Source organism: Meleagris gallopavo, chromosome 16, assembly GCF_905368555.1.
Source record: "Meleagris gallopavo chromosome 16, MGAL_WU_HG_1.1, whole genome shotgun sequence".
NCBI classification, from domain to species: Eukaryota; Metazoa; Chordata; class Aves; order Galliformes; family Phasianidae; genus Meleagris; species Meleagris gallopavo.
In genome coordinates this window covers 12266122-12285258 of record NC_139419.1, presented here as the reverse complement: position 1 = coordinate 12285258, position 19137 = coordinate 12266122, and the positions used below count along the sequence as shown (strand labels likewise).

At 57.7% G+C, this 19137-nt stretch overlaps 4 protein-coding genes across 5 annotated transcripts; 3 read left to right on the top strand and 1 right to left on the bottom strand.

Moving 5' to 3' along the window:
- Nucleotides 1-18: 18 nt before the first annotated feature.
- On the top strand, nt 19-4454 carry LOC100541013 (deoxyribonuclease 1 like 2). Its single transcript, XM_085237523.1, has 8 exons — nt 19-1749; nt 2223-2311; nt 2449-2532; nt 2614-2729; nt 3089-3201; nt 3646-3800; nt 3877-3973; nt 4247-4454. The coding sequence occupies exons 1-8, from the start codon at nt 1528-1530 to the stop codon at nt 4298-4300; spliced, it is 930 nt and encodes a 309-aa protein (XP_085093649.1). The 5' UTR covers nt 19-1527; the 3' UTR covers nt 4301-4454.
- A 2699-nt stretch (nt 4455-7153) lies between these two features.
- LOC109370200 (deoxyribonuclease-1-like 2) lies at nt 7154-10348 on the top strand. Its single transcript, XM_031555772.2, has 8 exons — nt 7154-7349; nt 7519-7607; nt 8521-8604; nt 8776-8876; nt 8954-9066; nt 9200-9354; nt 9439-9535; nt 10064-10348. Exons 1-8 carry the CDS (start codon nt 7203-7205, stop codon nt 10112-10114), a joined length of 837 nt encoding a protein of 278 aa, XP_031411632.1. The 5' UTR covers nt 7154-7202; the 3' UTR covers nt 10115-10348.
- A 15-nt stretch (nt 10349-10363) lies between these two features.
- Nucleotides 10364-16699, bottom strand: ECI1 (enoyl-CoA delta isomerase 1). 2 transcript variants are annotated; one of them, XM_085237522.1, is made up of 7 exons: nt 16639-16699; nt 14411-14539; nt 13726-13853; nt 13502-13648; nt 12228-12349; nt 11795-11973; nt 10364-10880 (listed from the first exon to the last, which is right to left on the bottom strand). In XM_085237522.1, the coding sequence occupies exons 1-7, from the start codon at nt 16682-16684 to the stop codon at nt 10714-10716; spliced, it is 918 nt and encodes a 305-aa protein (XP_085093648.1). In that variant the 5' UTR covers nt 16685-16699; the 3' UTR covers nt 10364-10713. The 2 variants fall into 2 exon arrangements, with proteins under 2 accessions (XP_085093648.1, XP_010717684.1); XM_010719382.3 differs by lacking the exon at nt 16639-16699 and adding an exon at nt 15001-15161.
- Nucleotides 16700-17442: 743 nt separating this feature from the next.
- On the top strand, nt 17443-19015 carry PTX4 (pentraxin 4). The gene is given in 4 exon segments (XM_085238025.1): nt 17443-17595; nt 17673-18171; nt 18400-18474; nt 18477-19015. Coding segments are annotated over 4 exon segments (1242 nt in total). The 5' UTR covers nt 17443-17466.
- Nucleotides 19016-19137: the final 122 nt, after the last annotated feature.

Genomic DNA, 19137 nt, shown 5'->3' with positions numbered 1-19137 from the left:
CTCATGCTGTGGGTGGCGAGTGTCACTCACTGCGCTGTTTTGGCCACGGGTCCCTGTCCCCAGGGCCCCCCCCGCGGCCTGCCGCGGGGGGGGCCCTGGGGACAGGGACCTGTGGCAGAAAGCTGAGTGCATGCCCCATCCCACAGCACCACGTTGAAACCACCAAGGTGCATAAAACAACCCCAGCAGGCTGCAAGTGGTCATTTCCCCTATGTTGTCCACCCGGGGTGCACTGCAACCCAGTGCTCTCAGTGTTTCATAGCTGCTGGCATTGATTGAAAGAGCTATTTATTTATTTTTTCATTGAACAGGTCTTTGTTTCCATGAAAAAATGCCATATGGAGCCCGAGGCCTTGCACGCTTGTTGGCTGGGCTGTTGGCAAAGCCAGCATGGCCCTCCCTATAAATACAGGTGTCACTCCTCCTTCCCCTTCCAGTGACCAGGGGACGGCTCCGCAGGTACGTCACGCTCCTGACGATCTCTCTGCAAAGCCACTTTCTGCAGCTCAGGTGAGTTTTGCTTTATGCAAAGGCTGCAGCTCACGGGCATCACCTGAGCATCTGCGTGCATGCATACATCCATGGGTGCCTCACCCGTGGGAGCATTGCCATATCGTAGCATTACCAGGAATTATAGCATTAGAAACTTAAGCATTTGCCATTGTAGCAAGGAGGGAAAAATGGGAAAACTGAGCGTTTTTATCAGACTGGCTGACCCGGCCACAAAAACAAGCCTGGGGGGCCTCAAAGCTGGGGTTGTTTCCCAGTCCTACCAGCATATCCCATTGCTGCTCCAGGTGCTCAGGGCACACAGGCTTGGCCACAGTTCAGATCTGATCGTGTTGGAAGGACATAGTGAAACATTACCCTAAATGCCTTACCTGTGTATGGGGGCTGCTGCGTGGCTTTGGAGCAGGGTCTTATAGTACTCTCCTGGGTGCAGACAGGGCAGGAGCAGTGGGCTGACATGTTAGCCCCAGATGCAGAGAGATGTCAGGGTGCAGGGAGCCCTTGCCCACTCCAGGTAAGGTTGCTGCTGGCATGCAGGAGTGCTGGGGGTATTCATCCCTCACTCAGCTGCTATAGGGTATTTTGGACACCTGGTACAGACCTGAGGAGCAATGAGAGAGGCACAAACTGAGATGTTCCCTCCCAGGCGGGTCATGGAGAGCAGGGAAGCCCGTGAGCATCTGTGTGGCAGTGGCTGTGTCCATGCATAGCTCAGTGACCTAAAGATCTTCAGCACAGCACAGAGAAGCAGCTCTAAAGGAGGTCCCTCCAGCACATAAAATGCCCAGAAAAGCCCTGATCTGCACCTGTGCTCAGGGCCGAGGAGGGCTCCAGCTGGGCCAACAGCTCCTGCTCCCACAGCACTTGTCACCAGGTCCAGAGAGTTGTCTGTGAGTGAAGGAGCAGCTGCTCTGGGTCACCTGGAATGGCATTTGTTCCTGTGCCAGAGTTATCAGCTCAGGCTCTGCAGGAGGTCTGGGCTGCCTGCAGGAGGATGGGCAGCACTGGGACAGCAGGATGGGGCCCCATATGAGGCAGGGACAAGGTCTCATTCCCCTGGTCTGCAGACATCCCTGCTCCTTTGCATGCAGGATGGCAGTCCCAAAGCTGGTGCTGAAGCTGCTGACTGCGGCACTGCTGCTGCGTGCAGCCGCCACGCTGAGGATCAGTGCCTTCAACATCAGGACGTTTGGAGACAGCAAGATGTCCAACCAGACAATTGCAGACTTCATTGTCTCTGTGAGTGCTGGGGGAGAGGAGCAGCACTGGCTGTGCTCTGTCCCTGGGATGTATTTGGCTTGGGACAGCCAGGCACTGGCTTTCTGGAAATGGTTGTCTGTTCATGTGAGAGCATACATTCATGCGTGCATCCATGCTTCCATCCCTCTATGCCTCTGTCCATGCATTTTCCATGTCTCCACCTACCCTCCTACCTGCTGCCCCCCAATCCCCATCTCCAGCCCAGGCTGTCTCCATTCTCACTGGCCTCTGCCTAAGGACAGGAACTGCTCGATGCCACCCAGGCACCTCATAGCAGCTTATGTTTAATATGCTGTGGCATGATGGATGCTGGAGAGATGGTGTTGGAGGCCCCTGTGTCCCTCTGTGGGCCTCCAAGCCAGATGGATCCTTCTCAGGTCTCTCTGTCCCCCACTGTCACCACATGAGCAGCTCCCAGCCATGGGTGAGCAGCTCCCAGCTTGTTCCTACAGATCCTGGTGGAGTACGACATCACCTTGGTGCAGGAAGTGAGGGATGCTGACCTGAGCTCAGTGAATAAGCTGATATCCCAGCTCAACAGGTGACCCTGATGGCACTGGGTGCCGGGTGCCAGCAAATGGGTGCTGGGGCAGAGCCTGGGCAGCATCTTGCTGCACTGCAACACCTCCAGCATGACCACTGAGATCCTCCCTCACTGTCTCCACGTTTTCCTCCCAGGGCATCATCGTACCCCTACAGCTTTTTGAGCAGCATCCCCCTGGGTCGGAACAGCTACAAAGAGCAGTACGTCTTTATCTATAGGTAAGGGATGCCACCAGTGTCCCCCTGCCAACTGCTGTCCCATCCTGGAGGGAGCTGCACCCTCCCACTCTCCTCCTTCAGGTCGGACATTGTCTCTGTGCTGGAAAGCTACTACTATGATGATGGCTGCGAGTCCTGCGGGACAGACATCTTCAGCAGGGAGCCCTTCATCGTGAAGTTCTCCTCTCCCACCACGCGTGAGCAGAGCCACTGCATGGCGGCTGTGTCACTGTTCCCACTGACACTGCTGCCCCCAGCCCCATCAGCCCCACTGCTGGCCTATGGGGCTGCCTGAACCCATCATAGGGTCCCCACTGTGGTCACTCATTGCTGCAGGGACTTCTCCTATCTGCAGGTGCCCCAGGGTTTTCTCCCACATTGTCCCATCTCCCATCACCTCACAGCTTCCATCACAGTGCACATTCACACGCTCCCATCTCTCCTCCACCTCCTGCCTCCTTCCCAAAACTATGAGAGCTTGGGAAAAGGGAGAGCATCAGAGCCCATATGGACCTCTGGCTCCATGCCCGGGGGCTGACGGCTGTGTCCTTGTCAGAGGTGGATGAATTTGTCATCGTGCCCCTGCACGCAGAGCCCAGCAATGCTCCGGCTGAGATCAGCGCACTTGCTGACGTCTACACGGATGTCACTGACAAGTGGGCAACCAACGTAAGTGGCACTGAGACGTCCCTGCTCCCTCCCTGGGATGCGGGTGGGCTGTAGCACATCCCAGCAGCCATCCATAGATAGCTGCATCCCGTAGAAGACCTTGTGTGCCTGTCGGAGCAGGTGCCACCCCAGAGTGTTTGGGCATAGAGATGGCATAGAGCTGCTGGCTGGCTCCAATGCCCTCTCTGCCACAGAGAGCTGGATGGGTCCTGCTGCCCCGTGTGAGTCTGGGGAGCCATTGCTGCCTTGTAATGTCTGTTCCTAGCCTATAGGCATGGCTGAATGGCTCTGGAGGGCTGCCCACGCCAGATATATGGCCACAAAACCCCACTGACTCTTGGGGCAATTCGAGATCAGGGCTCACTGATGGGCATTGGACCCACGCGCAGCCATGCTGTGGGCGCCAGGGCCGTGAGCCAGGCTCAGCGCAGCGCTGCCCCGCAGAACATCTTCTTCATGGGTGACTTCAATGCTGACTGCTCCTACGTGACCGCGGAGCAGTGGCCCTCCATCCGCCTGCGCTCCCTGAGCTCCTGCGAGTGGCTCATCCCCGACAGCGCCGACACCACCGTCACCAGCACCGACTGCGCCTACGACCGGTGGGTGTCACAACAGTGGGCACGGGGGCTGCCATGGGGGGAGCAGCAGGTGCTGACCCCCCCGCTGCCCTGACAGCATCGTTGCTTGTGGCTCTGCGCTGCGCCAAGCGGTTGAGTATGGCTCTGCTAAAGTCAACAACTTCCAGGAGACTTTGCATATCCAGAACAAGGATGTGAGTGAGGGGGCAGGGGCTGGGTGATGGCGGGGCCCTGCTGAGGGGCTGAGGGTTTCACCTGGTGCTATGTTAATCCAATCCACAAAGCCTCTGTGAGTATGCACAGGCATCCGAAAGTGGCCCTGCTGCCACCTGTGCACCACTGTAAAGCAACATCTGGGGTCTGATCTGCATTTGGGGCTGGAGCAGAACCTTTGAGCCCCAGCTGGACGCAGCAAGGAGACCAGATCTGGGCAAGCAAAGCCACCCCTCTGCTTTCCCTGCACTCAGGCTTTGGCCATCAGTGACCATTTCCCAGTGGAGGTGACGCTGAAGGCCCGCTGAGACCAGCATCAACAGCCAGCAGTGAGAAGTCCACGCATCACCAGCTCCAACAAAGCTCTGTAACCATTTGATTTGCTGCGTGCTGCCTCTGCAAGGAGCCAGCCCTCAGGGGTCCTCCCGTTGTGGGATGCCCTCAGCTTGCATTAAAATGATGTCATGTGCAGTCCTTACGCTCTGGAGACAGATTCAGGCTCAGTTGGTGGCAGGGTGCTGCTCCCACAAGAGTGCCATCGGTGAGCTCACATCCCCATGATCACACACCCCATAAGCACCATCCTGGATGCGTGCTCTGCACCCCCACGTGCCCACTGATGCACACACTCCCTCTCATACACACTCTTCTATATGCACATTATCCCATGTGCACACAATGCTGTGCACCCCATGCACAGCAATTGCCTGCGTGCCATTCCATGTGCACACCTGCATGGCTCCAAGCTGGATGCACTCACACACATCCCTCAGGAGCCTTTGCACACAAACACATTCCCTTGCACACATCCTGCCCTGCAAACCCCACCATCTCCTGTGTGTCCCAGAGCAGCCCCATGCATGTGCCTTCGCTCCCATTCTATAGGACTCATTTCCACTATTTCATGCCACATTTTGGGGACACCCGAGGGCATGAGGGTTCTCAGCAAAGGAATGCCCCTAGAGAACAACCATTTGGTCAGTGGGATGCTCAGGGTGCTCACCCATTTGCCTCCATCCCCCATCCAAAGCTCAGTAACCCCCTCCCATGGAGTATCCCTGTCATGAAGCCAAGATGAGAACATCAGGCCCTGTGGGTGGGAAGAGCAGCTCCTGTCTGAGCAAGTAAGAAAGCAGGCTGCTGGGAAAGGCCTGGGAGGGTTCAGGCAGGACCTGTCACTCTTGCTGAGTTGTGTGATGAAAGCAGCTTTTCCTACATCTCATAGGACCACATCCTGCTGGAGCCCTCCTGGCTGCAGGGTGTCTGATGGGTGCTGGTGATGACGGTGGCAGGTGGAGGATGTGAGTCAGCTCCCACTCAGTGGTGCGGTGCCTTCCCGGGGGTTTCAGTGCCTTCTCAGGGTTTCAGTGCCTTCCCTGGGGTTTTGGTATCTTCCCAGGGTTTCAGTGCCTCCCCAAGGGTTTCAGTGCCTCCCCAGAGGTTTCAGTGCCTTCCCAGGGGTTTCGGTGCCTTCCCAGGGTTTCAGTGCTTACCCAAGGGTTTCAGTGCCTTCCTGAGGGTTTTGGTGCCTTCCTGGGGGTTTCAGTGCCTGTGGGTGAAGGGTTCCACCTGGATGTTTCATGCCCTGTAGGACCCTGCATGCCCCAGCAGCCCCGCTGCAAGGGAGGGCCGTGCCTTGGGGCATCAGTCCCAGAGGAGAAAGAGGAAACACTTCTCCCAAAGGAACTGGGCCACACACTGCCTGCAGGGATGGTGCAAAGGCTGAGCTTAGCAATCCTGCAGGAACGCAAAGATGTATGTGAGGACACCGGACTCACCCCGTGACTGATGGTGAGGATGCCATGCCAGTGGTGTGTGCAACAGCCTGACGAGTCCCGGCATGAAGAAAGGTCACCTCCCTAGCTGCCAGCTCTGTCCCCTGACCCTCTGGGATGCGGTGTGTGCACGGGGACCCTGGGACATGGTCCCAGCCGTGTTGCAGCCTCACCAGTGGGACTGGGTCAGCACCGCACCCTGGACTGCACTGAGTCAAGAGTAGGGCTGCTCTGTGCAACCAATGGAACTGCTTTGGGTGCCCAATGGAGCTGCTTGAGGCCACCCTCAGGATTGCTTTGGGTGACCAGCGGGGTGATTCCGGCTGACCATTGCAGCTGCTCCAGGCATTTGTGGCTCACCCCTTGCACAGAGGCTCGTCGTGCCACTGAAGATCCAACCGGCTTGACCCGAATGCCCTGCCATTTCCTTCTGTTCCTTCTAATTACACATCTGAATCACTTGCATTAAGGCCACCCCCTCCAGCCACCTGCCCCCCGCATGGCATAGCGCTGGGCTGGGGGAACTGCCAGCTACCCACCCCAGCTGCACACCTCGAGCCCCCCACGCTCCCAGCCCCACTGGGCTGCCCCACTGCTCCCACTCCTCCCCAGCCCCTTCATGGTGTTGAGCACAGAGATGCTGATGCTGGCCCCACCCTGCCCCTGTGCGGGTTTTGGTTTCCCAATGTAGGAAGGAGCCCAAACCTGTGCCAAAACACCCACGGGGGTGTCCGACTCATCCTGCTTTTCCAGCGTCTCAGCTGGGAATAAAACAGCTCGCCTGCCGCCGGCAGGGCAGAAGTGCTGCGTGCTCACACGGTAAGGATGGAGCTGGGGCTCAGTGCCTCTCAGGGCTGCGATGTGATGGGCTGGGAGCCAGGGTACCCGTGGTGTGGGCACTCACTGTGGTTCATCCATGGAACTGGAGGAACCAGGGTCTGCTGGAATTAGGAGTAGCTACCGCACCTTCCAAGCCTGATGAGCGATGCAATTCCAGCACAGAAAGCAACCAGCTTTGGGGAGCAGCATGGAAGAGATGAAGGGGGTCTGTGGCTGAGTTTAAGGATGCAGAATAGCAGTGCAGGGTCAGGAGGGGACTGCGAGCAAACAGAAGGATGCAAAATATTCTGGGGTGCAGGCAGAGAGAGAAGGAGCCTGCAGTGGGAGCAGGAGAGCCTCATGGGGAGCAGGGCTAGGACTTCCCAGAGCTCACAAGTGATGGGTAGAGGTGCTCCTAGGCAGAATGAGCTTTGTCTTCCTCTGGAATTTGTGGCAGCCCATCTGCTGGCTTGGTACCCCAAAGGGCACAGCAGTTGGGAAGGACCTAAGTGGATTTTTTTTCACTCTATGCCCATATGCAAAGCTCATTTCCAAGCCCAGAGTAAAGCCTGGCTCCTGTCGTTGAATCCTGTGGCTCAGAATCCCTCCTGGAAGAATGGAGACCGTGGTACTGGCACTGTCCCTGCTGAGCACGGCTCTCCTGTGCCCAGCCACCGCCACGCTGCGCATCGGTGCCTTCAACATCCAGGCATTTGGGGACAGCAAGATGTCTGATGAGAGCGTGGCAGGTGTCATCATCAGTGTGAGTACAGCCGGTGCTGCGTGGAGCATGTGGGGATGGGCTGTGTGCAGGGACAGAGATTAAATACAGCCCCTGTGCTGGAGCTGCCTGGGGACACGGTGGTGGCTGGAACATTTTTCCAATGCCAGCCACCACAGTGCCAGGCTTCCTCTCACCATCACCACTGCAGATCCTGCGCCGCTATGATGTTGTGCTGGTGCAGGAGGTGCGTGACTCTGATCTCAGCGCTGTCACCGAGCTTCTGGAGCAGCTCAACAGGTATGAGTGGGGCTGGAGCTGAAGCCACTGGGGTTAAAATGCTGGCACTGGGCAGGGAAAATGAAGCTGCTTGAGCAATAAAAGGAAAACAAAAGAAATTCTGTTGAAAGACAGTTTGTTTTCTGGAAGGGAAATAAGAGGAAATTGTTGTAGCTTTGCAGAAGGAAATTGGAAGGAGCAGCTGAGGTGCCTGCGGGCAGCTTGGAGCCTGCTGGGTGCCATGCGGTGCATCACCCTGGGGGCACAGGGGTGTCAAAGGGGCAAAAACCTTGTGAGGGCTTGGGTCACACCTGAACGCAGAAGGCTGAAAGGAACTACAACTCTGGCACATTGAATCTGGAAAATGCAAAGGGACAGGGGAAAACTGAGGCTGGGGATGAAGTGGGACCACACGGCTGGGGCTTTGTCTGGCAAAAGGTGACAAATCAGCCTCAAAGCAGATGGGGAGCGGTGGAGGTGGCTGTGCTCTGAGGTGCAGAGCTCTGTACAGCCAAGGGTGCCACAGGGGTGGGGGTACTCCACTGGTGGGACTCAGTGCTGAGTGAGGCTGTGGTGGAGATGAGTGCTCCCAAGCAAGTATGCCCGGCCCATGTCCTCAGCCCTTTGGTTCCCTCCAGCATCACCACAAAGCTAGCGTGGCAGCAAGGGTGACGCCAGGCCCTGAAGGCTCCAGGCTGCCAATTAACCTCATTTAGCTTAGATGCGAATGAAGATGGAGAGCATCCCTGCAGAGAAATTGTTGGCAGGGTCAGACCTGCACCCTGCTGGTGTATAGGGGGAACGGAGCTTGTGGCTGGGGACGGTGGGTGCCTCAGGGCTGCGGTGCCCATGAAGTTGGCAGAGCTAGGATCATCCCAGGGCTGTGCCAGCACCGTGCCAGCTGTGCAACTGTCCTCCATTTGCATCCCTGCAGTGTGTCCTCATCCCTATACGACTATGAGATCAGCGGGCCCCTGGGACGGGACAACTACAAGGAGATGTACCTCTTCATCTACAGGTAACGGGGTGGGCACGCTGCTGTCCCCCTTGGCATGTTGCAGAGGGGATACAGGGGTCCCATGTCACTGGATGGAGTTTAGGACACCAAAGCCACTACGGGCAGGGCTGAGCGAGGGGCCATGCTGGTGGGCCACGCTGAGCCCGGGGTCACCGTCCCCTCATCCCACAGAACAGACGTCGTGTCGGTGGTGGACACCTATCAGTACGAGGATCAACAGGACGTCTTCAGCCGGGAGCCGTTCGTCCTCAGGGTGTCAGCACCCCACAGCAGTGAGCAGCGTGGGGCGGGGGCCGCTCCTCAGTCTGAATGAGGATGGCTGACCAGGCTCACGTTCCTCTCCACACAGAAGCGGAGGAGTTTGTGATGGTGCCATTGCACTCAGCCCCGCACGATGCTGTTGCTGAGATCGATGCACTCTACGATGTCTACCTGGCTGTGGTCAACAAGTGGGGGACAGATGTGAGTGGCCTAGCAGCACCATCCCCGCTATGGCCCCGTCTCCTTCCAGAGGAGGAAGGGATGGCTACAAAGCTGGGCTCAGGGCCAGGCTCTGGGGGTGGACAGTTGAGCCCCCACATCACCCTTTCCGCAGAACATCGTGTTCCTGGGGGACTTCAATGCTGACTGCAGCTACGTGAAGCAGAGCGACTGGGCCTCCATCCGCCTGCGCAGCAGCGACGTCTTCAAGTGGCTGATCCCAGACAGCGCCGACACCACCGTGGGGAAGTCAGACTGTGCCTACGACAGGTGGGTGCTGCCATGGCTCCGTGCCACAGGGCCCCACAGAGGCTTCAGTGGAAGCAGTGCCCACTACGTGCTGTTCTCTTGCAGGATTGTGGTGTGCGGAGCCAAGCTGAAGCGGAGTATCGTGCCAAACTCGGCCACTGTGTACAATTTCCAGCACGCTTTCCAGCTGGAGCAGGAAGAGGTGAGCAGGGATCATCAGCCGGGACTCAGTGTCTGCTGTGCACGGAGCTGTTTAGGACAGCAAAGCTGAGCTGCCCCTCAGAAGGCTGCTGCACTTCTGAGCCAGCACAACTGCAGGGTGAAGCAGCCTCAGCAGCAGCCCCAGGTGGCTCCGGCCATGGCTGCAGGTACAGTGGAGAAGGCATGCAGCCCTCACCTAAGGCACACAGCTGTTCCCCACAGCCAGCCAACAGGAGGCTGAGCACGCTAGGGGATGCATGCAAGAACACGAGAGGGTTTTGGGGATTACTGCCCATCCCTGTGGTAAGAGAGATAAGTAGGGAGTTTCTATGGCTTTCATGGGCAGAAATGGGAATTGACGGGGCAGAACTCCATGACTCCCAGGCTGGGGATATCCCATCCACATCCAACAGCCAGAAGGGTCCCACACGGTGATGACAGCCATCCCAAGGGCCCCATCAGTACTGTGAGGGGCACAGGGCTCACACAACTCTGGTTTTACACCTCCTTGCCTCCTGTCTTCCTGCAGGCCCTGGCAGTCAGCGACCATTACCCCGTCGAGGTGAAGCTGATGGCTTGAGTTCCTCCTGCTGCCACAGACAACAACTCAGATCCAGCTCCCACCAACCCCCATGAAGACGCATTCTGCAGCCCCATCCATGAGCCCTGTATGTGGGATGCTCCTGAGCCTGCTCTGGAAAAGAGCTGCAGCCAGGCACTGCCTGTGCCCAGACCCCCATCCCATGGCTTGTGGCAGAGCCCTCCCAGTCCACCAGGAGCCAGGAAGCAAACAGTAACCGCAGACATGCTTGGGAACGAAGCACACATCTCCCACCTCATCAAATGCTTTATTGACAAACATCATTTATACAATTAGTTGTTGGACAGGAGGAAGGATACCCAAGGACATGTAGGCTTGATCCACAGTGTTGATAAGGCTCTCTCTGCTTGTTCCTCGGGTGAGCTGAGCCAACAGTTCTCCCCGCCCTCAAGAAGGCAGCAGTGGTGACAGGCACTCTATGGGGACTAACAGGAGGGGGTGGTTGTGGTGGCCACAGAGCAGGCAGCATCTCTCCCATCACTCACACTGCAGACAGCTTCACTGTGAAAGTCTACAAATAATGCAGTGTTTCAGAGGGTCACAAAAGCTCCTGGGACTGGGCCACTGCTGGCTGCTCCTCAGCTCTTCTTCTTCTTCAGCATCTCCATGTACATTGAAAGTGACTTCTGGATGGAGTCTTTCGATATGAAGTTGACAAAGTTCTGAATGTCTTCCTCCCGGTGAGCTAGCATGTGGTCCAGCACTGCCTTCCTCATCATGGTCTTGGTGAGCTGACGGGCATGGTCTGTGGAGAGGACAGTGAGGATGCAGAGCGTGCATGGTCCCTGCTGGTAGCAGCCAGCTCTCTCTCACAGTCACCATGTGCTGCTGTCTCCAAAGCAGAGGTAGCATGCACTGGAGGGCTCTTTGAAAAAGCATGGGAAGGTGCGGGAAAACTCAGCTGCCTGGAACCTGACCTGGATACATTCTCATGCAATAAATTCTGATCTCTAATCCACTGTGGAAATGACTGATCTACTGGGACACATTAGAAAGAGTAGTGCAACTTCTTCCTCCCTGTGGCCTCTAGAGCCCAACCCTCACACTGTTACACATGACTGGGATCAGGACAGCAGCGACTGAACAAAATCATCTGTTCTTTGAAACTTCTCTGGCCTGAAGTGTTTCCACCTCCTTCAGTCTCCAGAAAATATTCTGCACGTGCCACACATACCACACAAAAGCCATCAGCACTGCTCCCAGGGGTTCATCCCTGCTGCACACACTGGGCTCTGCCTGCCATCCCAGGCATAGGCTGCACAATTCAGCATGGAGATGGGGACGCTGCTGGAGCATTGCTGCCTGCTGGAGCTGACTGAGGCCTTCAGCATTCATCTGGTCACGCACACCATGCACAGCCATGCAGGTGTAAATCTCTTTCATGCTGTTGCACATATCAGTGAATTGACAGTGAAAATCCCACATACCGAGGACCCAAAATGACTTTAGCACCTGCATACCATGGACATCTTCAGCCAGATAAGCCCTTGCTGGCTCTGACTCAGAGTCATGAACAGCACTCCCCGCCACTTACACCTTCACTTCAAATGGGAGCCCCACATACCAGCCTCAGCTCCTGTCCTCCCCACGCACACCCCCACACCCAAATCCAATTGCTGCCCTGAGGGCAGCAGCAGCAGCACGAGGTGCCTCCCTTACCAGGCAGAGCCAGCCACTGTGCCACAACAGCCACAGCCTTCTCCTGCAGCTTCTCCTCTGGCACCACCTCGTCCACAAGGCCGATCCGGTGGGCCTCGGGCACAGAGTGCAGCAAGCCCAGCTGGAGGGAGCGTTCAGCAACTCGGTGTCCCACAGCATTCACAAATGTGTCCTTAAACCTAGGAGAGATGGTAGGAAAAGCTTTTGCAGGTGCACAGCACGCACCCACAGGAAAGTGCGCTCCCAGCACTGGTTTCAGTATAGACTGCAGAGTCAGAACTGAGGCACTGCACCCTCCAGCTGCAATTACCAAGAACTCTGTCAGGAAGGATGCAAAACTACATCCCAGTGGTCAATGAAAGCTTATTAAAACCTTTGTGATCTCTTTTTAGGGACCTCTCTGTGACACTAGACACAAAAGACACTGGCATACCAGAAGGGAGCCACAATGCCCAGCTGGGCTTCGTTCAGGCCGATGACATATTTGGGGTTCTCCACCATGATTCTGTAGTCACACGACAAGGCAATGAGACATCCTCCGGCTGGGCTGGATCCCTGGCAAAGAGAAAGAAGCAATGAGTTCAGGTCAGCCCTCATGCTCCAGCTGTGAGTGCCTGTGAACCCTCAGCAGCCTCTCTGTTTTCTCCACGACAGGGAAGACAGTGACAGAGCTGCCAAGGACAACACAGATGTCTCCCCAAGGCTCCCATCACCTGATTCAAAACTGCCAGACTTTATCCTTTCATTTTTAATGCTCTTTGTTTCTGCAAATCTAAGTAACTGCTCTGCTCCCGTTGAGTTTCACTCTTTAATTCAGAGACTCCTGCAGAGAAAACACTGCTTGGGTTGCAAAACCTGCAGAGATTTGTTATGGCATTATCTTATGAGTCTGTGACCCTGAATGCCATCTAAACAACTTCAATTTCAACCACAATTCAGTGCCTGCTTAGCCCTGCACAGGATGCCTGCAGAAAGCAGGTCAGAGACCCAGCCATCTTCAAAGACAGACAGACAGAGAGCAATGAGCTGCCAAAGCAGTACTGTACTGAAAAATGAAAACAAGGTGCTGAGTGGGTAACATATTTAGGAACACTGCAATTCAAAGTGCATTTCCCTGCTGGCCCACAGTTCTGGCAGGAGGAGGACAAAGCAGACAGAAAGGAATAAGACAAGATGTGCTCCACTGCCCAGCTTCCAAAGCACTGCTGTCCAAAGGGCCAAGGCTAATTATTTGCAGTACTGCACAGCTCCCTCCCAGTCTCCTCCTCTCCAGCTACTAATGCAGTGCAACAGCCAAGCAAACAAGACCAGACAACTCCCATGAGTCTCATCTGTGAAAAAGAAACAGTATGCACGTGACAGGCATTCTACAGACTAGCAAGCGACTTCCTGGGGCCGAGACTGGCTCTTGCTGCACAAAACAGTGTCTGTGATATTTAGGTCTGAGCCCCTGTTAGCCAAACATGAGTGCAGTGTGAGCTCCCCATCACCCAAATGCTGCTGCACCTCAGCATCATGTGCAGCATTACCTGGAGACTGTGATGCCCCCCACACCCCAGTGCAGCAGACCTGCACATCCCAACACTGTATTTGTTTCAGCAGTGACAAGACCGGCTTGGGGGCTGTCCCTGCACACACAATGACAACATTACACAGCAAGCAGCACAGCACACAGAGCAGCCAGGAAAGCAAATATAAAGGACTTGCATTGACTGCAGCGACTGTCACCATGCTGGAGCCGTACAGCCGGAGCCACATCTCCTGTACAGCTCTCCAGAACTCAGCATAGTGCTCTGTGCTCTTCCCACACATCTCCATGATGTCCAGGCCAGATGAGAAGACTCTGGGGATGGTCTGGAACCAAGAAAACACAAATATCATCCGGAGGCAAAGCGTCCTGCAGCACACTGCCATCCCAGGGCAGCACGTACTGAGGTGATGATCAGGCCCCGGCAGGCCCGGTCGTTCTCCAGCTTCTCCAGGCTTATGCAGAACTCAGTGAGGAAGTCCAGGCTGAGGCTGTTGACCGGAGGGCTCTTGAACTTCATCGTGGCTACACCTGAGCCGTGGTAAACACAGAGCCATCAGAAACCCCGCAGCAGAGCAGCACACACCACTCCCACACCTGTTGTGCTCAGAATTCCTTCTGAGCCTTCTTGCTTTCCCACTCTACTCAGATCCTATCTTTTCTCCCTCTGGTTCTTCAGGCCTGCAGCCCCTCACCCCTCCCAGACAGGACAGCCCTGCCCCAGAGGCCCTGAACCCAGGACAGGCCCAACAGGAGGGGCCCAATGGCCAAAGCAGACCCTGGGAAACACCAAGCAGAGGGGACACGGCCCCATGACAGCTACACCTGGCTGCCAGGGCACAGAAATCCCACAGCTGCTCCCTGAAGGACAGCCTGCTTCTGCTGGGTACACAAAGCAGGGACCCTATGGAAGGCGGGATCTGCACGTGGCACGCAGCCTCACCAAATGCCCACAACTGGTGACATCCCTGTCCCCACACTCCTCTCTGCTGGTCCTACATGGCTGAAGACAGAACGTATGGGGCTCTGGTAGCTCTCCATGCCCAGGGCTGCACGGTGGGGCTCAGTGGGGTGATGTGACACTGTACCTGAACTCGTGTCCAGCTCCACCAGGATCTTGTTGTTGCTGAAGGCACGGCGCTGGGTGGAAAGGAGGCTGGGAGGCTGCCGGGCAGCTTGGCCCCAAACCTGTGGGCTGCTGCGGGGAAACAGCACACCTGGGGAACGGGGGGAGGGGGGGGCAGACATGGAGAGAGGCATAGGGACACCATGAGCGCTGTGGGGGGGCACGGGGACACCGTGACACAGTGTGGGGGGATACGAGGACACTGCAGTGCACAGAAGGGTGACATGGAAGGAACAGGGACATGGCACTGACACGGGGACACCCGAACACGTGGTGGGGGTGATCGGGACACCCTGACCCCTACAAGGAGACGTGCGACAAGCCTGACATGCTGACGGCGGCCATGTGGGGACACGGAGGAACCCGACCCAGCGGGAGGGCACATGTGTACCCCATTATGTACAGAAAAGGGCCGTGGGGAGACACGGGGGCACCAGACCACCCCCCGTGGGGCTGTCGCGGGGCAAAGTCCGTGGGGATGCTCCCTCTCGGACCGGCAGCAGGGGACACGAGAACTCAATCCCGCCGATAGCACAGCCGTGAGGGGAGCACCTGATAGAGCGATCCGACGGGCAAGGGTCACCGCTGCTGCCGCCATGTTCTCCGGGAAGGCCGAGCGGATCGGCCCCAAGCGTCACAGCCCCGCCCTGCAGCTCCGCTCCTTGGAGCTCTAAGCCACGCCCCTAGCCGTTAAGTCACGCCCCCTTTAGAACCACGCCCTCGCCCGTAGCCACGCCCCCTGACTCTGAAGCCCCGCCTCCAGCCGACTGCGCGGCACTGAAGTGCTGCCGCCCCGTGGTGGCGGACGTGAACCACAGTGCGCTGTGCTGTGCTGTGCTGTGCTGTGCTGTGCTGTGCTGTGCTGTGCTGTGCTGTCTCCTCCTGCACCACCACGCCTGCGCCATCCTGCACTGCTCTGGACTGCACTAAGATGCACTGTGTTGTCCTGCACTGTCCTGTCCTGCCTTTACCATCCTGCACTGCTCCGCCTCGCCTAGCGCTGCATCATGCTCTGCCTGCTTGCTCCACCTGCTCTACAGACCCCAAACCTCCCTCACCCTGCTGCCCTCTGGGTTCTGCCTTGCACACCTGAGCCTGGTGCGGCTACATCCCGTGGCAGTGTCCCCATGGCTGTCCCTGCAGGCACTGCTCAGTCCCTGGCCAACAGGGCTCTGGCAGCTCCAGGGCTGCAGAACCAGCCACACTGGGGCGGAATGGCCGGGGCAGCTCCTGGTCTTGGTGGCTGTGAGGCTGCACCAGCACCTCTTGCAAACCTCATCATGGTGGAGGCCATTCCAGGGAGCAGCACAGGACCTGGAGCTGCAGGCAGACAGCATTTGGCAGCAGCATGGTGGGTTCACTGCTGTCTCTCTGCCACCCTGCAGGGGAGCTTGCCCAATGCAGTGCTATGGGCTAGGAGCAGGGTGGTGTGGGCTGTCACTGTGGTTCATCCATGGATCTGGAGGAACCGAAATCTGCTGAAATTAGGAGAAGATTCTGCATCTTCTAAGCCTGATGAGTGGTGCAGTCCCAGCACAGAAAGCAACCAGCTTGGGGAATCATTACGGGACAGATGATGAAGGCGGTCTGTGCAAACCAGGGAATGACTAACCAGTCAGTCTGATCTCAGTGCCAGGAAAGGTTACAGAACAGACTATCTTGAGTAGGATCATTCAGTGTGCGTGGGACAGCTGGGGGATCAGGCCCAGTGAGCGTGGGTTCCTGAAAGGCAGGTCCTGCTTCATCAACCTCATCTCTTTCAGAACAGCAAAGCTGAGCTGCCCCAGGTGCAGCAAAGACAACCTGGCACTCACGACTGGGAGGTGAGGGCGAGCAGGGAGAGGGGCATAGAGACACCATGAGTACTGTGGGAGGGCATGGAAACACTGTGACCCACGCTGGGGGGGTGACATGAAGACACTGCAGTGCACAGAACTGGGACATGGAGGAACAGGAACTCGCCAACCCCTGGTTGCATTCCACATTGAAGGAATATGTGTGACAACTCTGACACTGACAGGGGCTGTGCAGAGACACGGAGGAACCCGACGCAGGGAGAGGGGACATGAGGATCCTGCAATATACAGAAAGGGGTTGTGTGGGGACACAGGGTCATAGGACACTGTCCTGCTTGGGCCCGCAGCAGGGGACACGGGACGTGGGGACTCACCATCCTGCAGGGGAGCGCACCTGACAGAGTGATCCGGCGGGCGAGGGTCACCACTGCTGCCATCATCTCCCAAAAGGTCAATAGGATGCTCCGCACCCCGGGATCCTCGCGGTGCCGTCCCACCACCTGGCGCCGAAGCCCCGATCCTTGGTGCTGAATCCCCGCCCTCTGGCTCAGAAGCCCCGCCCGTTACCACACAAGCTCCGCCCCTTGAAGCGGAAGCCCCCGCCCCGCCCCCTGGTGGCCGGTGCACACGTGCTGCCGCCCCGTGGTGACAGATAGCAAAGTGCACGGCGATGTCCTGAGCCCTCTTGTCCTGTCCTGTCTGCATCGTCCTGCACTGCCCTGACTGCACCATCCTGTTTATGCCATCCCACCTGCACTATCCTGCACTGCTTCGTGCTGTCCTGTACTGCTCTGGGTTGCACCGGCCTGCACTAACCTGCACTATGTTGTCCTGTACTGTCCTGCTCTGACCTCAGCATCCTGCGCTGCCCTGCCTGTTTGCCCTGTAGGTTCTCTATTGCTGCATCAGCCCAAACTTCCTCCCCACCATGCTGTCCTCTAGGTTCTGCCTTGCACACCTGGGCCCAACGCAGGCACATCTGCCAGGAATGTCTCTATGGCTGCCCCTGCATGCACAGCTCAGTCCCTGGGCAGTCGGGTTCTGGCAGCTCCAGGGCTGCAGGAACAGCCACGTTGGAGCAGGATGGCTGGGGGCAGCTCCTGGCTTTGGTGGCTGTGAGACTGCGCCAGCACCTCCTGCAAACCTCATCACAGTGGAAGCCATCTCAGGAAGCAGCACCAGAGGCTGGAACCTCTGCAGGCAGACAGCATTCGGCAGCAGCATGGCAGGATCAGTGCTGCCCCTCTGTCTGCTGCTCTCTGCCACTCTGCATGGCAGTTTCCCCGATGCCCCAGGGCTCACTACCCGCAGTCTCCCTCTGCTGCGACGGCTGCGGCGGCTGGAGGAGCAGGTGGGTGCTGGGCAGCCTGGGGGGTGCAGCACAGCAGGGCCCATCCCTGTGACGTCCTTCACACCACTCCATTGCAGTTTCGCTGGTTCCAGGAGGTGACGCTGAGCCATCTCCAGAGCATCGCCAGGAACTACAACATCTCCTACAATATCGACAGCCGCTTTCGGTCACTGGCAGAGCAGGCAGAGGCGGCTGATGCAGCTCGGGCTGCCCTGGGCTCTGAGCTGGCCCGCCTGGCTCTTGTCAGCCGGCAGCTGCAGCGCAGAGTAAGGAGGCTGGAAAGGCGAGCCCCGAGCCCCCGTGCTGAGCCACGAAGCCTGTGGGATGCACTGCACAGCCAGCAGGAGCTGCAGCATTCGGTGTCCCTCAGAACTCTCAGCTCTCGGCCCCTCAAGGTGAGGCAGCAGCAGCGTCAGTGGGAGCAAAGGCAACGGGTGCTGGTGGAGACTGGACCCAGTAGAATGCCAGGGGAGGATGCCAAGCCCCTTGGTGACACCAAAGCTGTCACAGCAGCGCTGCCCACTTCAGCATCTGGCCCCCAGGAGCAGCTTCTGGTCCTCCAACAGCTGGAGCCAGGTGGGTGCAGGTCCCTTACCTGACCAGTGGAACGGGGGGGGTGGTCGGGTCCTGGTGCTGACAGGTGTCAGAGCTCTGTGTGACACGGCTTTGCTTTTGTTTCCATTTTAAAATATGGGGCTCCACCCAAGTCCTGCAATGGGGGTTGCAGGGATTGCACAACCCACTCTGAAGACCTAGGGACATCTATCCTTGTAGCTGTGACTGAGTGCTGCTTTCCCTCTCCAGTGTGCAGTGTGGGCTCCGTGCTGCTGTTCTGCAACACCTCAGCCAGCAGCAGTGCTGTGCTCCAGCCGAGGCTGCACGTGGGCTGTGGGAGCTGTCATTCTGCACCTGGCTGCTCACCCCGGCCCCTCACCTCGGCACTGTCCTGTCCTACACCAGCGAGGCCAAGGGCAGCAAGCTGGCTCTGCACGGGGACCACCCTGGGTCTGCATGTTTTGTCATTGGGGACACAGAGTTTCGGCAGCTCTCAGTCACACCACTCCTGGATGGCAAGTGGCACCACCTCTGCCTCACCTGGTCATCCAGCCATGGCCAGTACCGTTTCTATGTGGACAGGAGGCTGCTGGCTGCCGGCTCTGGCTTCCAGCAGGGCTATGAAGTTCCCGCTGGGGGCTCACTGGTGCTGGGCCAGCAGCAATCCCGCAGTGGGGACTTTGTGCCCTTTCTGGGCCAGCTGGCCGGCCTGGCCCTCTGGAGCAGGGTTCTGCTGCCTGGGGAGGTGGCCAGCATGGCAACTGGGCAGGGGCTGCCCCATGGGCCCCTCCTGACGCTGGCTAATGCCACCCTGCAGGGTGAGGTGCGCAGGGGGAGGTGTGCCTGCCTCCAGAACTGCCCATGATGGCTGAGGGAAAGTGCTGGCTCCTAGTGTTCATGGTGGCTTGTAGTGCCTGGGCAGTGTGAGCTGCATCCCCTGGGTGATGGGACACAGACAGCAGGCTGCCTCACAGCCAGATGTCACTG

Coding starts and splice junctions, on each gene's coding strand:
- ECI1 (XM_085237522.1), bottom strand. CDS start 16,684: ATGATGGCAGCAGTGGTGACCCTCGCCCGCCGGATCACTCTGTCAG. Junction 13,854..14,410: donor GGAGCTGGACACGAGTTCAG/GTACAGTGTCAC, acceptor ACCACGGCTCAG/GTGTAGCCACGATGAAGTTC. Junction 13,649..13,725: donor GGGGCCTGATCATCACCTCA/GTACGTGCTGCC, acceptor TCTTGGTTCCAG/ACCATCCCCAGAGTCTTCTC.
- LOC109370200 (XM_031555772.2), top strand. CDS start 7,203: ATGGAGACCGTGGTACTGGCACTGTCCCTGCTGAGCACGGCTCTCCTG. Junction 7,608..8,520: donor CTTCTGGAGCAGCTCAACAG/GTATGAGTGGGG, acceptor GCATCCCTGCAG/TGTGTCCTCATCCCTATACG. Junction 8,877..8,953: donor GGTGTCAGCACCCCACAGCA/GTGAGCAGCGTG, acceptor CTCTCCACACAG/AAGCGGAGGAGTTTGTGATG.
- LOC100541013 (XM_085237523.1), top strand. CDS start 1,528: ATGGGGCCCCATATGAGGCAGGGACAAGGTCTCATTCCCCTGGTCTGC. Junction 2,533..2,613: donor CAGTACGTCTTTATCTATAG/GTAAGGGATGCC, acceptor CTCCTCCTTCAG/GTCGGACATTGTCTCTGTGC. Junction 3,801..3,876: donor ACCGACTGCGCCTACGACCG/GTGGGTGTCACA, acceptor CTGCCCTGACAG/CATCGTTGCTTGTGGCTCTG.